The 18,743-nt window shown below is 31.8% G+C and overlaps 2 protein-coding genes across 9 annotated transcripts in view; one reads left to right on the top strand and one right to left on the bottom strand.

The window, feature by feature from the left end:
* Positions 1-1,230: 1,230 nt before the first annotated feature.
* Positions 1,231-7,074, top strand: LOC136217044 (uncharacterized). Of its 8 annotated transcripts, none has more exons than XM_066003615.1 (13): positions 1,231-1,442; positions 1,965-2,093; positions 2,995-3,061; positions 3,254-3,326; positions 3,421-3,471; positions 3,759-4,183; positions 4,262-4,340; positions 4,543-4,587; positions 4,748-4,960; positions 5,636-5,753; positions 6,126-6,274; positions 6,409-6,467; positions 6,755-7,074. In XM_066003615.1, exons 6-9 carry the CDS (start codon positions 4,126-4,128, stop codon positions 4,881-4,883), a joined length of 318 nt encoding a protein of 105 aa, XP_065859687.1. In that variant the 5' UTR covers positions 1,231-1,442; positions 1,965-2,093; positions 2,995-3,061; positions 3,254-3,326; positions 3,421-3,471; positions 3,759-4,125; the 3' UTR covers positions 4,884-4,960; positions 5,636-5,753; positions 6,126-6,274; positions 6,409-6,467; positions 6,755-7,074. The 8 variants fall into 8 exon arrangements, 7 of the variants coding, with proteins under 7 accessions (XP_065859687.1, XP_065859688.1, XP_065859692.1 ...); XM_066003616.1 differs by lacking the exon at positions 6,755-7,074 and having other exon boundaries at positions 3,759-3,838; positions 4,074-4,183; positions 6,409-6,742; XR_010683431.1 differs by lacking the exon at positions 6,755-7,074 and having other exon boundaries at positions 3,759-3,838; positions 4,218-4,340; positions 6,409-6,742.
* Positions 7,075-18,375: 11,301 nt separating this feature from the next.
* The window catches only part of LOC136217533 (cell wall / vacuolar inhibitor of fructosidase 1-like), a 510-nt gene continuing 142 nt past the window's right edge, over positions 18,376-18,743 (bottom strand). Inside the window, exon 1 of the mRNA XM_066004116.1 lies at positions 18,376-18,743. This exon is cut by the window's right edge and continues 142 nt beyond it. Coding sequence (XP_065860188.1) covers positions 18,376-18,743 — 368 coding nt within the window.

Genomic DNA, 18,743 nt, shown 5'->3' with positions numbered 1-18,743 from the left:
AAAACCTAAGAAATAATTGATAGTAATTAAGGAATATGGATATTTGGTGAAATCTAAGAAATAATTTGGAACTTTTCGAGGATTGATTAACTAGCTAATGAGGTGTAAAAATGAGATTTGATGGTTAGCAATATCTAGGTGTATGACAAATAGTAAATTATTTGATATTTGGGTGATATGGGTTATGAGTAAGTCATAACTTTGAGCTAGAAAGATATAGAATTGTCTATATAGGTGCTGCTGGAAAATCAGATTCGTACCTGAGTTTTGTGATGCATTTTTCGACCAGATATAGGCCGAATTTGTTATGGAGTTCTAAATGAAAGTTGTTTATTTTTATCTTACGTTTCCAGGGGTTTCTGAATCGTCTTATTCAGACTCTGTATGAAGAAGTTAGGTTATAAACGGAATATGTAGGCCATTTTAGCTTTAAACAGAAATTTGGTTTTTGTTTTGATTTTTCTCCTTAGTATGACTTGGAATTGATATTTGAGAGTTTAATAGTTAGCTGAAAAATATACGTATTTCAGATGTGAAGTAAGGTTAGGAGACTTTGCAATGATATGATGAGTTTTGAAGTTAATATATATGTGATCAAGAAAGTGAAAATGTGGAGATTTCAATTAATTGTTTTGGAGGTTGATTATAAATTGGAGATTATGATAGGAGTTTAACAAGTTATGGAATCTTAATGATATCCGAAGTCAAAGTGCAGATCTATTGTTGAACTTTATCGGGTTGAGGTTTAGAATTATTGAGAGTTATATAAATGATGTGTAGAGAGATACTGATGTTAGTGATCAATGAGAAGTAAAGTGTGAGAATATATTAGAGTTCATGATTTGATGATTAATATGAAAATAAATATTATTTGAGGAAATAATTAGGATATGAATATTGAGGATAAAATTCTTTGATCCTAAGCACAGTTGAGGATACATATATTGACATTTAAATTTATACGGTACTTTTATCATAGTCAAGTTATTTTAGTTGAAAGTTGGAGGATTATACACTACAAAAAAAAAACTTACTATTGGGTACAATTTTCAGGGACAATCTAAATTTATTGTCTTCAAATCTTATTGCCAAATGAATGCTGTGGACTAAGTTTTTAATTGTCTTCAATTGTTTTAATTTTAGAATTTAGGGACAGTATTATAATAAAATTAAAATCTATTATTTAATATTAATATAGAGGGGACAACTCAAATTCCACGCTTTCAAAATTTCTCAAAACTTCAGCCGTCTAAGACTCCTTCTTCACCAAAAATTGTCGTTCTCCTCTCAATTATAATCGGTTCATGACTCCTCTCCTTCACCCTCGGATTCACCCGTCACCACCTCCAGTCCACATCTCGTCCACCACGTTATCCAGTTCAATTCTCATCTCTCAGTCGTTATGTGGTCGCCGGAAACTACCAGTCATTTATATATTTCTGGTAATGCAATTAGTTTAAATCTACAAGTTCTGATTTCAAATCCATTTTATTTTCTGCAATTTTGTGCGCTTTAGGTACACGACTTGATCCTAATTACAATAGATTCTAGTTCTATTGCACAATACCCATTTTCAATTTTGCATGTATTGCTCTTTTCCTTTTCAATTCAATCTCTCTCCCACTCTTAATTTTGATTATTTGGTCTTTGTTTAGTTATGTTAAAATTGATTAGGTATTGAAACTGGGTTTTATTGCATTTGGGAAAGTTGCAACAATCTGATTTTGGGGGTTTAATTTTTTGGGGGTTTTAATTTTTTGGGGGTTTTAATTGCAGTGTAAGTATCTAGTTGATTAAGTATATATGATTTTGGGGTTTAAAATTGAAGGTATCTGTCGAATAGGCATAAAACATCAGCTTTAGTTCAGAACTTGAAGGAAATGAGATATCACATTCCTGTTTGACATAATTGATTTGCATTTCTATTTGTGAGGCCGATCATTGTTGATTGTGTTGAATGGCAGTTATTGAGACCGAGTTGGTGATCGAGAAAGGCATTTGGGATAATTTATTTCCTTTGGAAGGAGGCAGCCATATGTATATGAAGTTGCAATTTATCCTCAGTGAAGCAGATCGCAAGTATTCCTCTCATGGTATTGTTTCTCCTCCCTAGTTACTTAATAATTTTATTTCTTTGAAGCCCTTTTAGTGTGCTAGATTGCATAGCTTTTCTCTTATAAACAATTTACAGATAGCACAGCAAATTAATGTACCCTTAGGGCCTTGAGCCTTTAACAACTATGCCTACATCTCTTACTCTCACACTACTTATTTCTTTTTCCTCTCATAAACTTTCCAAACCTGGGCCTATGTGTTGCTTGGTCCTTGTTCCTGCAGTCTGTGACCCTTATTGATGTCTCTACATCTAAGTGTCGGTAGAGGTATCAATAAGGGTTATTTTGTCCAGTAAGTTGGAGGCGCCTCCAATTCTTGATGGGTAGGCAGAACTTTTTATTGATATTCTCTCTGCTGCAACCATTTTCCAGAGCGGATGGCTGAGAGGAAAACCTGGATGCATAGTAAGTTGATAAGTAGCTTTGGTGAGGATGGAAAAGTAATTCATGCTTAGTTTTACAAACCACTAAATCTCATAAAATTATTGTCAGTTGAAAATTTGGATTGTCACTAGAACATCTTTTATTCAATAGAATGGAAGGAAAGAAACATAAAGATAAAGAAAGAAGCTGAATATTTTGGTGCTATTATTATAGACTTATAGTTCCGTACATGGATAATTATGACCTTGTTGTGTAATAGACAGTTTCTGTTTGTGAATATGTTGGTGCTATTATTTAGTTCCATGCGTGGATAATTATGACCAAAAGTTGGAATTTGAACAGGTCTTCTTATTTCTATCTCTGCCACCTAGTTCTCTAAAATATTATTTGAAATGATTTTCCTTAACTTGAACTTTATGAATATTTGTTATTTATTATGCTCAGTTCAGTAATATTACTTTCAATAATTTTACCATGTCAATTTTATAAATTGCAGTCACAATTCATGTCAAGTGGTTCTCCTAGAAAAGAGCACTGGATTGTCCTGCCCCAATAACTTTATGGTATGGCTCATATGATACACACACGAACTTCTTGTTGCAAACAAAATTTGAAACTCTTGAGGCTAAGGAATTCGGCCTTGGGGACTCCGGAAGTGCTTGGTTAAAACTCGGAGTTTTGGATGACTCTTTTGCTCTTTGTATGGATTTTCACCAGTCTTTGACATCTTTGCTCACATTGATGGGTGTTTACAGGGAAAAAGTTGACTACACTGTGCTGTCAAACTTGATTAGTGTAAAAATGAGGATCAAGGCACTAGAGCTTCAGGTTTTTTTCTTTCTCCAACTTTGTACATGAATATCATTATGAGTTCTTGTTTTCCTTCATTGGCGAATTTCATAAAAAGAATTAGCTTTCTCAGCTTTGCTCAGAAGTTTCAATTGCTCCACCCTTGTTAGGAGCTTTATTGGAGGTGAGTTCTGCAATAAAGTTTTGTTCTTTAGAATAAGAAAGAAAAATACTCCATATGTCTATTGCATAATAGTAATTAGAAATTAGGGAGAGTAAAAATAGACCTTTTTGGAGCAAGTAGTTTTGGCACTAGATGGTAATGGCTTCTGGGTAGCCATGGATTTGATGAGAAGAGGTGCATAATCGGAATAGTTATTATATAGAATTGCAGGATTCATTTTAGGAGATGAATACAGAAAAGGAATGGCTCTGCTACCATAAACTGATGTGCTTTCCATCTTTTTACAGTATCAAAAAATGAAGGAATGAATGAGTGATTGAGAAATGAAGACATCTGAGTGATTGATTGGCATTGGGTTGTCCACCAGGTATATTCTGTAAAATCTGTTATTCAGTTTTCCATCTGCATGATAAATTTAGGCTGGTAGATTACTCCTTTGCATTTTGGAAAAGACATAGAGTGATTTTACGAGTGAAGTAAGACCAACTTCGGGTGAGAGAGAGCAAAAGTAATATGTATGAGCTAGTGCATTGTTATTTTTCCAGTTCATTGAACACATTTGTTAGATAGACTAGTTCATTGTTGATATATCTTTATAACAGATGAATAACTCTGTAGAAGACCGTTGTGACATATCTAATCTGCTCTGTTGATATGGATATAGATTCTATTAGTTTAAGCAAAGAATTGGGATGTCGGCAACAACCATTTGGTATGTACTATAAAAGAATTGATATGTTTTGAAGGTTGCTTCCCTGCACTTCGCAACCTGTAAGTTTCATTCATTCAGCGTATTTGGAGTTGATCCATGACCACTTGATCGAGAACTCGAAGTCGATATTGGCAGCTCATGAAGTTTTTGAATCAAAGTAAGCAGGGATGTTTGTTGCACTGGATAAGCTACCGTTGCATAATGCTTTGTTACTCGAATTGCAGGATCTTTCTTCATTTATTCTATGTCGATATTTATCATCTACATGTTCACTGGCACAAATTATGATTGGTTTTAGCACTAATTTGAGGCTTAATTAGGCATATTAATTCCATCTTATATTTTCTGTTGGTTTTCAGTTGTGTTTCTGCAGGAAACGTTCTGATTATCTTGCTTCCGATAAGGTAAATGACATGATCCGGGGCCTAAACGTTCTGATTAATTGCTTTATATTGTCTTTTCTCATAAAACACACCATTCTTTGATAACATTATAGGTGAGAAATTTAGGTTCTACAGTAAATTTAGGTTCTCATATACGATTGCTTGGTCAAAAATCTTTCAGGTATGAATTCATCAGGATTGGAACAAATATTGGGGTCTCTGTGCAATTTCCAAAAATTTGTAAAGAGACGAGTTCCTTTGGGAATAAAGTATTCAGATATGTAGCAACCTTCAGCTGCCTGACGTGGAACTCCTAATGGAGTAGCAGGGTATAATCGCAGTGTTTCCTTAATCACAGTCCTCCGATACTTCAGTTTCTCAATATCATCAACTTGTACGGATCGATTCTTTCCAATTTTTTGGTCTAGTTCTTCTTGAGCTCTCTCCATTGCATTTCTGTTGTTCCACAAGTTGCATAATGCCCATATTATAGTGATTGCTGTGGTGTCTGAGGCTGCAATAACAATTTCCTGCAATAATGATAATATGGGGTTTAAAATATGTATATATTTTGCTTAATCAAGTCAAGTCTTTCTTACAAAAAATGATATTTGTTACCGTAATTGTTGCTTTGATTATGGTTTCTTGTTTAAGCCCCAAGGAATCATCATCCTCGATCACAGATAGCATAACATCGATGAAGTCTTTTCTATCTTCATTTTCATTTTCATTTTTCTTCAACTTATGCTCTTCTATCCAACTCTCTACTATTGAATCCACTTCCTCTGTTACTCGCTTCATTGTCTTCACCACTCCTTTGACATCCAACCATCCAATAAATGGAATTAAATCCCCAGGAACAAACACAAAGTCTCTCATAATTTGTTTAAGAGGACGCACCTTTTCATCTTCTCCGCCACAATCGATGAATATCTTACTTGCTACCATTCTCGTAACCATATTAAGAACCATGTTTTCAATACGTTCACTCATGTTAATCTTTTCACTAGTAGCTTTGTTCACTCATGTTTTTTGCTATTGATGCTGAAACTGTGATGTTCTTTGCTAGTGCTTCTAAAGCAGTTGACATTCTGAAGGCATATGAAGGGGCATTAGGAGATGGCTATCCTCACCAAAATACTCTAGATAACGAACGATGTGAGCATGGAGAAATGCTTTTATACAAGGTATTATTGTAAACTTTAAACATGTAGCTCATTTTCTCTGATACATCCTTTCAGTTTTGTATTTTGGATTCTTACACTCTGTTTGTTCGTTTCCTCTAGTAGACCTTATCAAAAGCTCATATTGACTGGGAAATCTTTATGTGCATGGTGTTTCACATTGGACTTCTTTTATTCATTTCCTCTGCCACAACTTGTCAATTATAGAACATATGATCGTTTTTGGCTGTAACTGCAGCTTGCTTAATAGCCTTTGGATTGCGATAAGTTTTGAGTCCTGAGGATAAATTTTGAGTTTTGAGTCTTGATATGTGTATTGTTTGTATCTATATATGACAAGTGTATTGCTTGTGATTTTCTTATGTGTGCTTGCAGGACTTGCGATCATAGACCAATGGCAGGAGTTAGAATGATGTTTATAATACATCAAGTGCATTTTGCTTCAAGTATTCAAAAGGAAGCACAATATTGGCTGCTAGAGAAAATAGTGAGAAGAATATAGAGGTGCATTGAGCTATCATTTTGTAAGTTATACCAATGTTGCTTTTCATCTATCATTTTAATGCTCTTTTTTAGTCAATGTTGTTTATGTTGGCTTACTTATCATTTTGGGAGTTCTTTTGCCCTTCTAAATTTGGTGAAAAATGTTATTTTTCAGAAGTGAGGATTTTGAATCAGAAAGATCTTGTGCCTGTCTCTGACGAAATGGAATGTTGGGTAAGTGTGTATTATATTATTATTTTCTGAAGAAATGGAATGTTGAGTAAGTGTGTATTATATTATTATTTTGTAGTATTTAGCATTTACTTGCTTACGTATTTTGTAGTAGCTCCCTTCAATCCAAAAAATCATATTTTACTTTTAGTTTTCTGTAAACTTTATGATAGAAATGTTAAGGAAAAAATAGGCTTTTTGTTTATTGGGAGGACAATAAATTTAGCTCTGATGCTTATTGTTGGGTGCTGGAAAGCCGCCAATTACATTTGTAATGTTGGGTTCTTCAGGTCAGCAGGGCCGCTGGCTGATGAGGTATCAAGTTCTAAACTTCATGCATGTATTATTAAAAGTTAATTATGTTGATAAATTTGAGTTTGTATCTAGTCTTTGGTTAATAACTTATGCATCATGTGACATTCATCTTTCCTTGTACGTTATGGATTTATACTTGAACTAGTATTATAAGTTTATCTGATCTTTTTTTTTTTTATGTTAATGATTTTTGTCATGGTGCAGTTTTCCTTATTACTTGGGAATTAGGACTTAAGTGTGTTAAAAAGTCTTACACTATAATCTTATGGTGCTCATAGGTCACAACATAAATTTTAGACATACAATTGTCACTTCCTTTGCTTCGAGTGACATATTCGGGCTTCAAACTGCTTATGTTTTTTATACTTTATGCTTAACCCTTTGTAATAATTCTATTATCTTTTTTTATTGCTTTTGGAGACAGAAACCGATCCCTTGAGAATAGAGATAAAAATCGTCTCTTATGCAGGGGGACAACAATCGTCCTTTTATTTGGAGATAGAAAACGTCCCTAAGAATAGGGACATAAGTCGTCTCCTTTGCATAGGGACGACAATTGTCCCTTTTTTCGGAGACAAAAATACGTCCCTTAAGAATAGGGACAAAAGTCGTCTCCTTTGCATAAGGACGACAATTGTCCCTTTCTTTGGAGACAAAAAAAACGTCCTTTAAGAATAAGGACAAAAGTCGTCTCTTTTGGATAGGAACGACAATCGTCCTTCAATATGGGGACGACAATCGTCCATTGAAACGAGGACGACATTTGTCTCTCTTGTTTGGGACGACAATCGTCCCACAAAATAGGGACGACATCAACTTTTTTGTCCCCTATAGCATCGGGTACGCTCGCATAGGGGACAGAACAAAGGGACGGAATTTTTTGTCCCCAAAAGCATAGGGGACAATTTTTCTTATTTTTGGGGACAATTTTAACCGTCCTCAATAGTAATTTTTTTTGTAGTGATAGTGTAAGTTTATATAATGAGGACCAAATGAAGAGTTTATAGGTCAAATAAGAAAATCGAATGATATTATAGATTTACTGACTTTTATGGGTGTAAAGATATCATTTGGAGTTTGGAGAAAAAAAAAATATTAATTATCGTAATTTAGGTACTCTATCTTCCTTGGGTATATGGTTTTATGGTTTGGAGAAAAGTTTGAAGTTTCGAGGATTATAGTCTAAATTTACAAAAAGATCAAATTGAGTATTTATAGATCAAATAAAGAAATCGAATGACATTATAAAAATTTTAGGCTTTTATTGTGGTTGAGGATATTGCTTGGAAAAAAAACTTTCACATTGCGATTTAAGTAAATCGTATTTGTTATCCATATAGTTTGATGAGAAACGTAAATTTATTGGGAGTTATTAATGAGATGTAGGATGATGGGTATAAGAATGGTCTATATTGATTTCTTATTGTAAGGATTTGATTATAGAGGTTTTACGAAATAAATAAGTCAAGGTGATATTCATAGAGGAAATATGTTATCGATATAAGGTTTATATTTGATTGATGATGATGACTTGGAGTTCATATTCATCATGATTGGACTGAAAAATTATAGATTTAAGTAGTATTATGATGAAATATGATTGTAGGTGTATGATGTTTATTGATTCGAATTATTTGGAAGATCTAAGAAAAAAAATAATCTCATACATATTAGGGGGTCAAAATTGATTTTTTTTGAAGTCTGTAGAACTTGGAGATAGGTGAAATATATTTGATATATATGCAATTGATGGAATCAATTGTGATTTAAATTTATTATAGTGAGATTGGTGTATGTTAGGAAAATATGAATATAAAGTATATCATATTATATAAAGTTGAATAAATAATATTTGAAGTTTTATTGTGGATTATGATGAAGGAATTAACTAGGTTGACATTGAGAGTTACTAAGAGTTATGTATAAATAGTTGTGACAGTGATGTGGATATGGATAAAGGACGAAGTTAATGGAAGGAAACATTAGAATTTGTGGTCTTATGATGATTATGAGGAATCTTGATAATTTGAAATAATTTTGTGATCTTGGAGATTATTTGAGGAAGAAAATTTAGATTAGAGAACGTGAATTTCGTGGACGAAATTTCTTAAGGTGGGGAGAATTGTCACGTCCGTGTCTAAATTTCTAGAATTTATACCTTGATAGTAATATATATTATAATTATTAGGTTTGTGATTTTTATTTGGTGTTATAAGAAAAGTTTGGAGTTAATTTGATGGTTTTACGTATAAATTAAAAGTTTAGAGTAATTTTTAAAAGATTCTATAAAGATGAATGATCAAATGTGACATTTGTCGAATTTGGGATATAAATCCCAAATTCCGGTGGCTTCCACCATCTTCTTTCTTTTTCTATTCTTTTCTTTTCTTTTCTGATTCTTTGCCTCTTCGTCGTTCTTCGACCGTTTCTCCACCGTTTCTTTGATTTACGGAGATTTGACCGTCCGAATTACTCGAAATTTAAAACATAATATCCTTATGCATAGATCTAAATCCTAACTGAAGAGTTTTTGAGTTTCGGCAGTGTTTGGAGGGAAACGTCTTAGACAGGATTTAGAGGAGAATTGAACGGGTGTGTTTTTCTCGATTAGTAGCCAAGGTAAGTAAATATCAACTATATTTTGAGTTTTATGTATAGAGATATATATATATAAGCAAAGAATTTTCAGAAATTGATATAAAATTATGGTTCAAATGAAGCTATTGACTATGCTTCTATGTGAATTTCAGATTTTACTTGATTATTTTTATTTAAGGCTTAATTTGATTGATTAACTTTGGAATTTTATTGATTAAGGATTGATATTTTGAATAATTGTGGTTACTTTTACAAAATGGCTAATTGAAGCCAAATGATTTATGGTTATGAAATAGTTTGGAATTTGATTGTGAAATGAAATTTGAGTACGTTATGATTTTATGATTTTATATCCATCGAGAGTTATCCGGATCGGTGGTTTTATATTTGAAGACCATGTTCAGTGAGGGACATGGCCTGTGTATACAGTTTGAAGACCTATTGGGTATGGCAGCGAAGTGTTGGGTAAGACCATATGGGATAGGCAATGTTAAGAGACGTCTCGACTATATATTGTGGTTATGGATTGATACTTAAGGGGAGAAACTCGAGGATGGATACAATATTTTAAGTTCATTTTGATATAATGGTTTTACGTTTAATTGGTTACGCGTTGATTATGATAAAACGTTTGTTTGGTTACGAATTGGTTTGGTAAAACGTTGGTTTGATAAAACGTTTATTCGATTTAATTCGTTTTTAATAAATTGATATATATATATATATATATATATATAAAGTGAATTATATAATTAAATCATGAGCGTGTCAATCAACGAGTCGATAAGTTAATCGAACTTTGGTAGAACTACGTGGCTTTGATTCCCGATTTAAATATTAAAAGATTATTCGGGATACGTAGGAAGCTCGATAGAATTATTGAGTCCAAGCCAAATAATTAATAAAATTTTAGATAGTTTGAATAAACATTTTCGTTATTCTATCTTCCATTCATACCCGATGCCGTTTTGGGTCGGGTGTGACAAAACGTTACGGAAAATTTTAAAGGTTTTATAGATTTTCTTCAAATAGTGTCAATTTACGTAAAGTGGTTTGGTGGATAGAATAAAAATTATTTTTTATTAATAATTTACCAAAAATAATTAATTTACGTAAAATTTTACAAATGTTACGGAAATTGGTAAAGGTTTTACGGATTTTACGTAAAGTGGTGTCAATATACGTAAGGTGGTTTGGTGGATAGAATTAAAATTAATTTTTATTAATAATTTAACAAAAAAAAATTACTTTACGTAAAATTGTACAAATATTATTGAAATTTGTAAACGTTTTATGGATTTTCTACGCAAAGTTGTTATTTTACTAAAATTACTTTAAGTCAATCTTGTACTGATAGACGTAACATACGTAAAATAAGATTAAATTTACATAAAGTTGTTATTTTTCGTTAAAATATTATTAATTTCCCAAAATCGAGTTTCACGTAAATTATTTGCCTTTTACTAAAATCATTTAGTGTTGCTTACTAAATTGATAAATAAATATAAATTAATTAATAAATCATATTATTTTTTATTAATAGTTTAACAAAAAATAATTACTTTACATAAAATTGTACAACCATTATGAAATTTTTTAAAGGTTTTATGGATTTTATGTAAAATAGTGTCAATTTATATAAAGTGATTTGGTGGCTAGAATTATAATTCTTTTTTTTATTAATAACTTAACAAAAAATAATTACCTTATATTTTCTACAAATATTACGAAAATTTGTAAAAGTTTTATGGATTTTACGTAAAGTGGTGTCAATTTACGTAAAGTGATTTGGTGGATAGAATTAAAATTATTAATAAAAAAATAATTTAACAAAAATTTATTACTTTACATAAATTGTACAAAGTTTACGGAAATTTGTAAAGGTTTTATAAATTTTCCGTAAAGTAGTGTCAATTTACGTAAAGTGGTTTGGTGGATAGAATTAAAAAAAATTATTAATAATTTACCAAAAATAATTAATTTACATTAAATTGTACAAATATTATGGAAATTTGTAAAGGTTTTATAGATTTTCCATAAAGTAGTGTCAATTTTCGTAAAGTGGTTTGTTGGATAGAATTAAATTTTTTTTTATTAATAATTTAATAAAAAAATAATTAATTAACGTAAAATTATACAAATGTTACGGAAATTTGTAAATGTTTTATAGATTTTCCATAAAGTAGTGTCAATTTACGTAAAGTGGTTTGGTGGATAGAATTAAAATTATTTTTTATTAATAATTTACCAAAAATAATTAATTTACGTTAAATTGTACAAATATTACGGAAATTTATAAAGGTTTTATAAATTTTCCTTAAAGTAGTATCAATTTTCGTAAAGTGGTTTGGTGGATAGAATTAAAATTATTTTTTATTAATAATTTAATAAAAAATAATTAATTTACGGAAAATTATACAAATATTACGGAAATTTGTAAAGGTTTTATAGATTTTCCGTAAAGTAGTGTCAATTTTCGTAAAGTGGTTTGGTGGATAGAATTAAAATTATTTTTTATTAATAATTTACCAAAAATAATTAATTTACGTTAAATTGTGCAAATATTACGGAAATTTGTAAAAGTTTTATAGTTTTTTGACGGGTGTCGAATCCACCAAAGATAATTATAACTTCACAACCCTCAGTAACAGGTTTGCACAAGGGTAAGTAAAGGTCGAACCACCAAAGATAATTATAACTTCACAACCCTCAGTAACAGGTTTGCACAAGGGTAAGTAAAGGTCGAACCCAAAGGATTAGTACTGATTTAACTAAATTAATAACCAAAAAGACGAGTAAAATAAATGGGGGGTTTTGAGTAGATTGATCACCTAAGTTATCAGGAATAACGAAATCAAAATTGAAATTAAATATAGTAAATAAAGAAGATTTCAGCTAAGGGATTCTCAGGCAATGAATTCAATTAGTCTTGATCATTGACAGATAAAATAGACTCATACACATACCGGATCAGTTTGGAATATTCTTCCTTAATATTAAACTAGTCAAGCACGGCAAATAACTAGTTCCTAATCAATAAATAATCCAGCCTCAGCGGTCAAGATTCAATCTATTGACAGCCTTATGAATTAGAAGAACACGACCTTAGCTAACCGACACTCAGCGTAGACGATTCAGAAACTAAGTTATTTGTTCATTCGACTCAAATAAACCCAATTACTTTTGTATTAATGTCACATGAAAGACAATCTCAGGTTGTCAAATCTGAATCTATTCTTTCAAATACAAAACTAACTTAATTTATATTATCGATTGATACTATGATTGGTTCGTTTAGGTAAAACTCTAACTTTACCAATTCAGCCGTATGACAATCCAATTCAAAGAATGACCTGCAGTTATCAATAATCAATTGAGAATAAATCCCTAAAATGCAATGAACAAATAAGCGGTAAGATAAGAATTAAAGCACAACAGCCTCACAATAATGAAGAAAACCTCCTTTGAATTAACCCTTAACTGAAAATAGAAGTTTAGCTATGAATAGCCATGAAGAACAACCTTTCTCTCTTGTGAAAGAGAGAACAAAAATAAAAATAAAAGCTAAACCTAAAAACTAAAAATGGAATGAAAATTGAATTCTGATTATAAAACGGAATTTAAAACTGAACTGACCTTAGAGATAGATCCTCTCCTATTTATAGGAGTTCTCCAACCCTAATTAGGAGATAAATACTAGCTAATTATAAAAAATAAATATTCTAACTTCCTAATACTACTTGACTTCTTCCTTCCTGATTTGTAGGCTCAAAACTCCTTAATAGACATCTGAAAACGTGATAAATTTGAACAGATTCGCACTTGACATATTTGGAAAGATTTCTGTCCGTCTGCTTCTTAGTCTTGCGCAAGACTAACTCCCAGTTTCATCTTCAGGTCTTTAAAACAGTTCCAGATTTTATCTTTAACCAAATTAGCTCCAAATAGCCTCAATTAAGCTCCTTTCTTCATAATAAGTCCCTGTAGAGGCATAATACACAAAACAAGCAATAAAAGTCGTGATAACAATCAAACCAGCTAACAAATAAGCATAATAAGTGGGTATTTTATCGCTGAAATAGACACTTATCAAACACCTCACACTTACCCAATGCTTGTCCTCAAGCATACCAGATCATGTCAACAGTTCTTAGCTCTAATGATTTCGTGTTTACTAACCTTTCCCGATCCCCCCTCATAATGCAAAGATTATCAGCCGTTAATCCTCCAAGTCAAGAAATTATTCATGTTTAAACACACAATGTAACTAATTGAAAAATCTCAGTAAAAAAAGCTTTTAACCATGTGCATGATAGATGAATCAAATTTCGGCAACACCCTCACGGAGTTCACTCATTGCACTCAAGTGTTTTGGGCTATGATTAATTTTTCAAGAAATCGCTCAATTCACAACCTAGAATGAAATTACCATAAGCTTGCCAATATATCAAATCTCCACCACTTAGTATGAATTCAAGTCAATAAATCAAAGGGACTTAAAACAGGGTGTAATATAGGCTAGGGGTAAGGTTTGGAAAGGAAAGGAGGAAGAAAGGGAAACCGAGAGTAGTAAAAATTACATTCTACTCTGAAAATGACCAAATGGAAATCAAGGCTCAATTATTTACAAACGACTTACAATTCTCAAACTTCAGAATGAATGTTCAAGATGAACTTAAACAACTATAAACAGACTCAAATGAAAAAAACTAACAAGAAATTTTTCTTTATTTCTTTTTCTTTTTTTTTCTTCTTTTTTTTATGCCTCTGGCTTTTTTTCTTCTTTTTTTTCTGAGGCTTTTTTTCTGATTTTTTTTAATATAGAAAACCTTTGAACTAGAACAAGAAAACTGCTATTTTGCAGACTAATGTCTATTTAGACACTTTTTTGAAGCACACCCACATATACTATAACTAAAGGACTATTCAATTGAATCCTTACACTTTGATGAACTTGTGGTTATTTTGAACACGGACATTGCTCAAAGCATCAACTAAACATTGAATAAACTCAAAGAATATACAGACTCTGAAGGCTAAAATGTCCCTGACCAAAGGACTCAAACAAGGGATGTGTCAAGAATGGGGAAAAGGCTCAAATGTGGCTGAACTAAGGGCTGGATACTGTTATTTTTGTTAGTCTTGAGCAAGACTAAGGGTTCAAATTTATTTGAAATGGCTAAGAAAAAAAACCTACGGCCCTTATCATTTTTAATGCTCAAATTCATCAGATGTGGTCTCGAAATGCATAACATGGCAAGTTCTAGAATTTCAAACTAAAATTGGACAACACTCAGAAAAATAGAACAAAGTGTAATGTATTTTGTTCTTGCATTTAGGCTCAAAGTCTTTCCAAAAATAGGGATAAAAGTGGTGTTGCTTCATTCAAAACATCTTTCCATGTAAAGGGAGATTAATCAAGTAGTTCATATGCATCTTTAAGGCAATTATGCAATCCCGACCCTTTGAAATCAATGACCTTACTCAATACAAGACTTAAGGATTTCAGTACTAAGTTAGCAACCTAGTTTCAATCAAGTGCAAAATAGAGAGCTAGCATTGGTATTTTTAGGGACGAGGCAAGAGGTGGACACCTCATACTATTTTCAACACATATCCCATAAAATTATGTCTAATTTTGCAATAGCAAATTGCACATAATCCATCCAAATTTCAGCAGCAAATTCATAAATTTACAGCAGCAAATCCATCAATTTATAACAGTATATCAGCGCCAAAAACCAGCAGCAAATTGCAGATAACTCACCCAAAATTATGCAGCAAATTAGCACCAAAACCAGAAAATTTCAGCAGCAGATTTAGAAATTTAATCTCAAATATACCAGAAGCAAAAACCAAGTAAATCAGCACTTCTAATTAGATTAGAGACCCCTAAATACCTTACACTTAATTTTTCGCAGACAAAGCACAATTAGGAGAAATGACAGTAAAAAAATAAACAAAAGATGGAGATGATACTGCCTTATGATTGATGATCAAATGTAGAGGTCTTCGTGGCTTCATCTCGATAAACTGAAATTGATGACTTATTGATGAGAGTTGTGTTGCTGGTAATTATCACGTTGCTGAACCCATATTTCCATATTTAAGCACCGTAATCCATGAAGTTCCTGGATAAAGTAAATAAATAAAAGAGAAACAACCCTATCAAGAAAGAAGAAGACAATACAAGAATAACCAAAACAAAAAAACAAATGCAAGAATTTAAATCTAAACAGTAGTCTGAACAATGGGCTGCCTCCCAAAAGCGCCTCTATTTAACGTCTTTGGCCAGACGTCTGTGATTTTACGTTATCCAATTCCTAACCATTCATCCTTCTTTCCATCCCAATCATAATCAAAAATATTTTCAAGATTGTCCGAGTTACTCTTTTCCTGCACAGTGGAATCAATCAAGCCAACCTGAAAAGCACAATTAAATTCAATTGGATATAAAATTATACCCTCTTGAATATCCAAATTTTCATTAGCCTTAGATGAGTTAATTGAAAAAATTCTCTGAATTTATGATTGAATTACTTGCATCCAAAACATAAAAATCCTTTGAATAATCTAACTCATTGACAGCCATGTAATTTTTATCATCAATTACCTTGTCATTTTCTATTATTTCATCTTCCTCTAACGCATAGTCATGAACTAAAATTGGAGTGAATAAATTCAAAACAATTTCATCAAGAGACATACCAGAGGTTGATGAATTAATAGAATATGATTGATAATTATCTGAACTTGATTGGTTCCAAAAGAAATTGGGACATGGAGAATAATATGGATCAGAATTCCAGTGATACTCATTGATGAGTTGAAGCACATGATCCATAATTATGAAAAATCACTCAAAGGGAAAAAAATACAAACCTGATTATTAATAAAATTAAAGCAAGTTAAACTAATCCCCGGCAATGGCGCCAAAATTTGACGGGTGTCGAATCCACCAAAGATAATTATAACTTCACAACCCTTAGTAACAAGTTTGCACAAGGGTAAGTAAAGGTCGAACCCAAAGGATTAGTACTGATTTAACTAAACTAATAACCAAAAAGACGAGTAAAATAAATGGGGGGTTTTGAGTAGATTGATCACCTAAGTTAACAGGAATAACGAAATCAAAATTGAAATTAAATATAGTAAATAAAGAAGATTTCAGCTAAGGGATTCTCAGGCAAGGAATTCAATTAGTCTTGATCATTGACAGATAAAATAGACTCATACACATACCGGATCAGTTTGGAATATTCTTCCTTAATATTAAACTAGTCAAGCACGGCAAATAACTAGTTCCTAATCAATAAATAATCCAGCCTCAGCGGTCAAGATTCAATCTATTGACAGCCTTATGAATTAGAAGAACACGACCTTAGCTAACCGACACTCAGCGTAGACGATTCAGAAACTAAGTTATTTGTTCATTCGACTCAAATAAACCCAATTACTTTTGTATTAATGTCACATGAAAGACAATCTCAGGTTGTCAAATCTGAATCTATTCTTTCAAATACAAAACTAACTTAATTTATATTATCGATTGCTACTATGATTGGTTCGTTTAGGTAAAACTCTAACTTTACCAATTCAGCCGTATGACAATCCAATTCAAAGAATGACATGCAGTTATCATTCGAAGAATGAATAATCAATTGAGAATAAATCCCTAAAATGCAATGAACAAATAAGCGGTAAGATAAGAATTAAAGCACAACAGCCTCACAATAATGAAGAAAACCTCCTTTGAATTAACCCTTAACTGAAAATAGAAGTTTAGCTATGAATAGCCATGAAGAACAACCTTTCTCTCTTGTGAAAGAGAGAACAAAAATAAAAATGAAAGCTAAACCTAAAAACTAAAAACGGAATGAAAATTGAATTCTGATTATAAAACGGAATTTAAAACTGAACTGACCTTAGAGATAGATCCTCTCCTATTTATAGGAGTTCTCCAACCCTAATTAGGAGATAAATACTAGCTAATTATAAAAAATAAATATTCTAACTTCCTAATACTACTTGACTTCTTCCTTCCTGATTTGTAGGCTCAAAACTCCTTAATAGACATCTGAAAACGTGATAAATTTGAACATATTTGCACTTGACATATTTGGAAAGATTTCTGTCCGTCTGCTTCTTAGTCTTGCGCAAGACTAACTCCCAATTTCATCTTCAGGTCTTTAAAACAGTTCCAGATTTTATCTTTAACCAAATTAGCTCCAAATAGCCTCAATTAAGCTCCTTTCTTCATAATAAGTCCCTGTAGAGGCATAATACACAAAACAAGCAATAAAAGTCGTGATAACAATCAAACCAGCTAACAAATAAGCATAATAAGTGGGTATTTTATCGTTGAAATAGACACTTATCAAACACCTCACACTTACCCAATGCTTGTCCTCAAGCATACCGACAAGGATGCCGACAAGGACAGAAATCAATTGAATCCAGCATCGAAAATTCAGAGAGTGATTGGATCTTATTAATAACGTTAGTATTCAAAAGATGTTATTTGCAAAATCAATTGAAATTGCCAATTCGGTCGTTAATGACATCAAAATGAAATTTTTTAATAATGAAAGTTGTTTAGTATCACATTTGCTATCAAATAGATTTTTTTATTTTCCAAAATCATTATTTTTAGACTTTTTTTTCTAAACATTAACTTTTCACCAAACAATTTAATGACCCAAAACTAAAAAGTTGAAAGATTAAAGTTGTTTAAAAACCTTATGTTTTGCAAATAGCGACAAACGCAATTCTCGTTTTAATAACAAAAAAAACCACAATCTTTAATCTACAAATCAGTATAACCACATGAATAATATGTATCAAATTATTTATTTTTCTTTGATGAAATTAAACTGAAATGTATGTTTTAAGAAAATAAGAAACAATTACGACACTAAAATACCACACTATATATATTCTCCGAGTAATCTCATCGTTATTTTCAAAACAAACAAACTTTTATTCCATTTTCCGTAACTCACAACAACTGTCTAATAATAGAAGAATCAACATGAGAAATATCAGTAAGAAGTTTATTAGAATCAAAAAGAGGCGATTTCTCAATTCCGAACTCATTTTCACACGAAGTAGCTTCAATATCAACATCATTCATTCCATCTTCAGCAAACCTAGGATTACCTAATTCCAGAGCTTGAATGGCCTCCGGTACATCTGCCGTCAATATTGCATCATAATCACTATCACAAGACTTCAGCGGTTTCTCTAAATCCGGCCTCTTTCCTCGTAACTGCTTCACAAACTGAACAGATTTGGTCGTTTCGTTCTTCAACAAATCCACCAGTATCAATGCCAGGCCTGTTACATCGGCCGTCGAACTTCTGGGAT

The sequence above is a fragment of the Euphorbia lathyris genome, chromosome 2, assembly GCF_963576675.1.
Source record: "Euphorbia lathyris chromosome 2, ddEupLath1.1, whole genome shotgun sequence".
NCBI lineage: Eukaryota > Viridiplantae > Streptophyta > Magnoliopsida > Malpighiales > Euphorbiaceae > Euphorbia > Euphorbia lathyris.
The sequence above is the reverse complement of the archived record's forward strand: the minus strand, read 5'-3'. Positions and strand labels throughout refer to the sequence as shown.

Excerpts from the sequence above, each read along its gene's own strand:
- LOC136217044 (XM_066003615.1), top strand. The coding sequence starts at position 4,126 with ATGGATATAGATTCTATTAGTTTAAGCAAAGAATTGGGATGTCGGCAA. Across the intron at positions 4,341-4,542 it reads CATGAAGTTTTTGAATCAAA|TTGTGTTTCTGCAGGAAACG; the intron begins GTAAGCAGGGAT and ends GTTGGTTTTCAG. Across the intron at positions 4,588-4,747 it reads ATTATCTTGCTTCCGATAAG|GTATGAATTCATCAGGATTG; the intron begins GTAAATGACATG and ends AAAATCTTTCAG.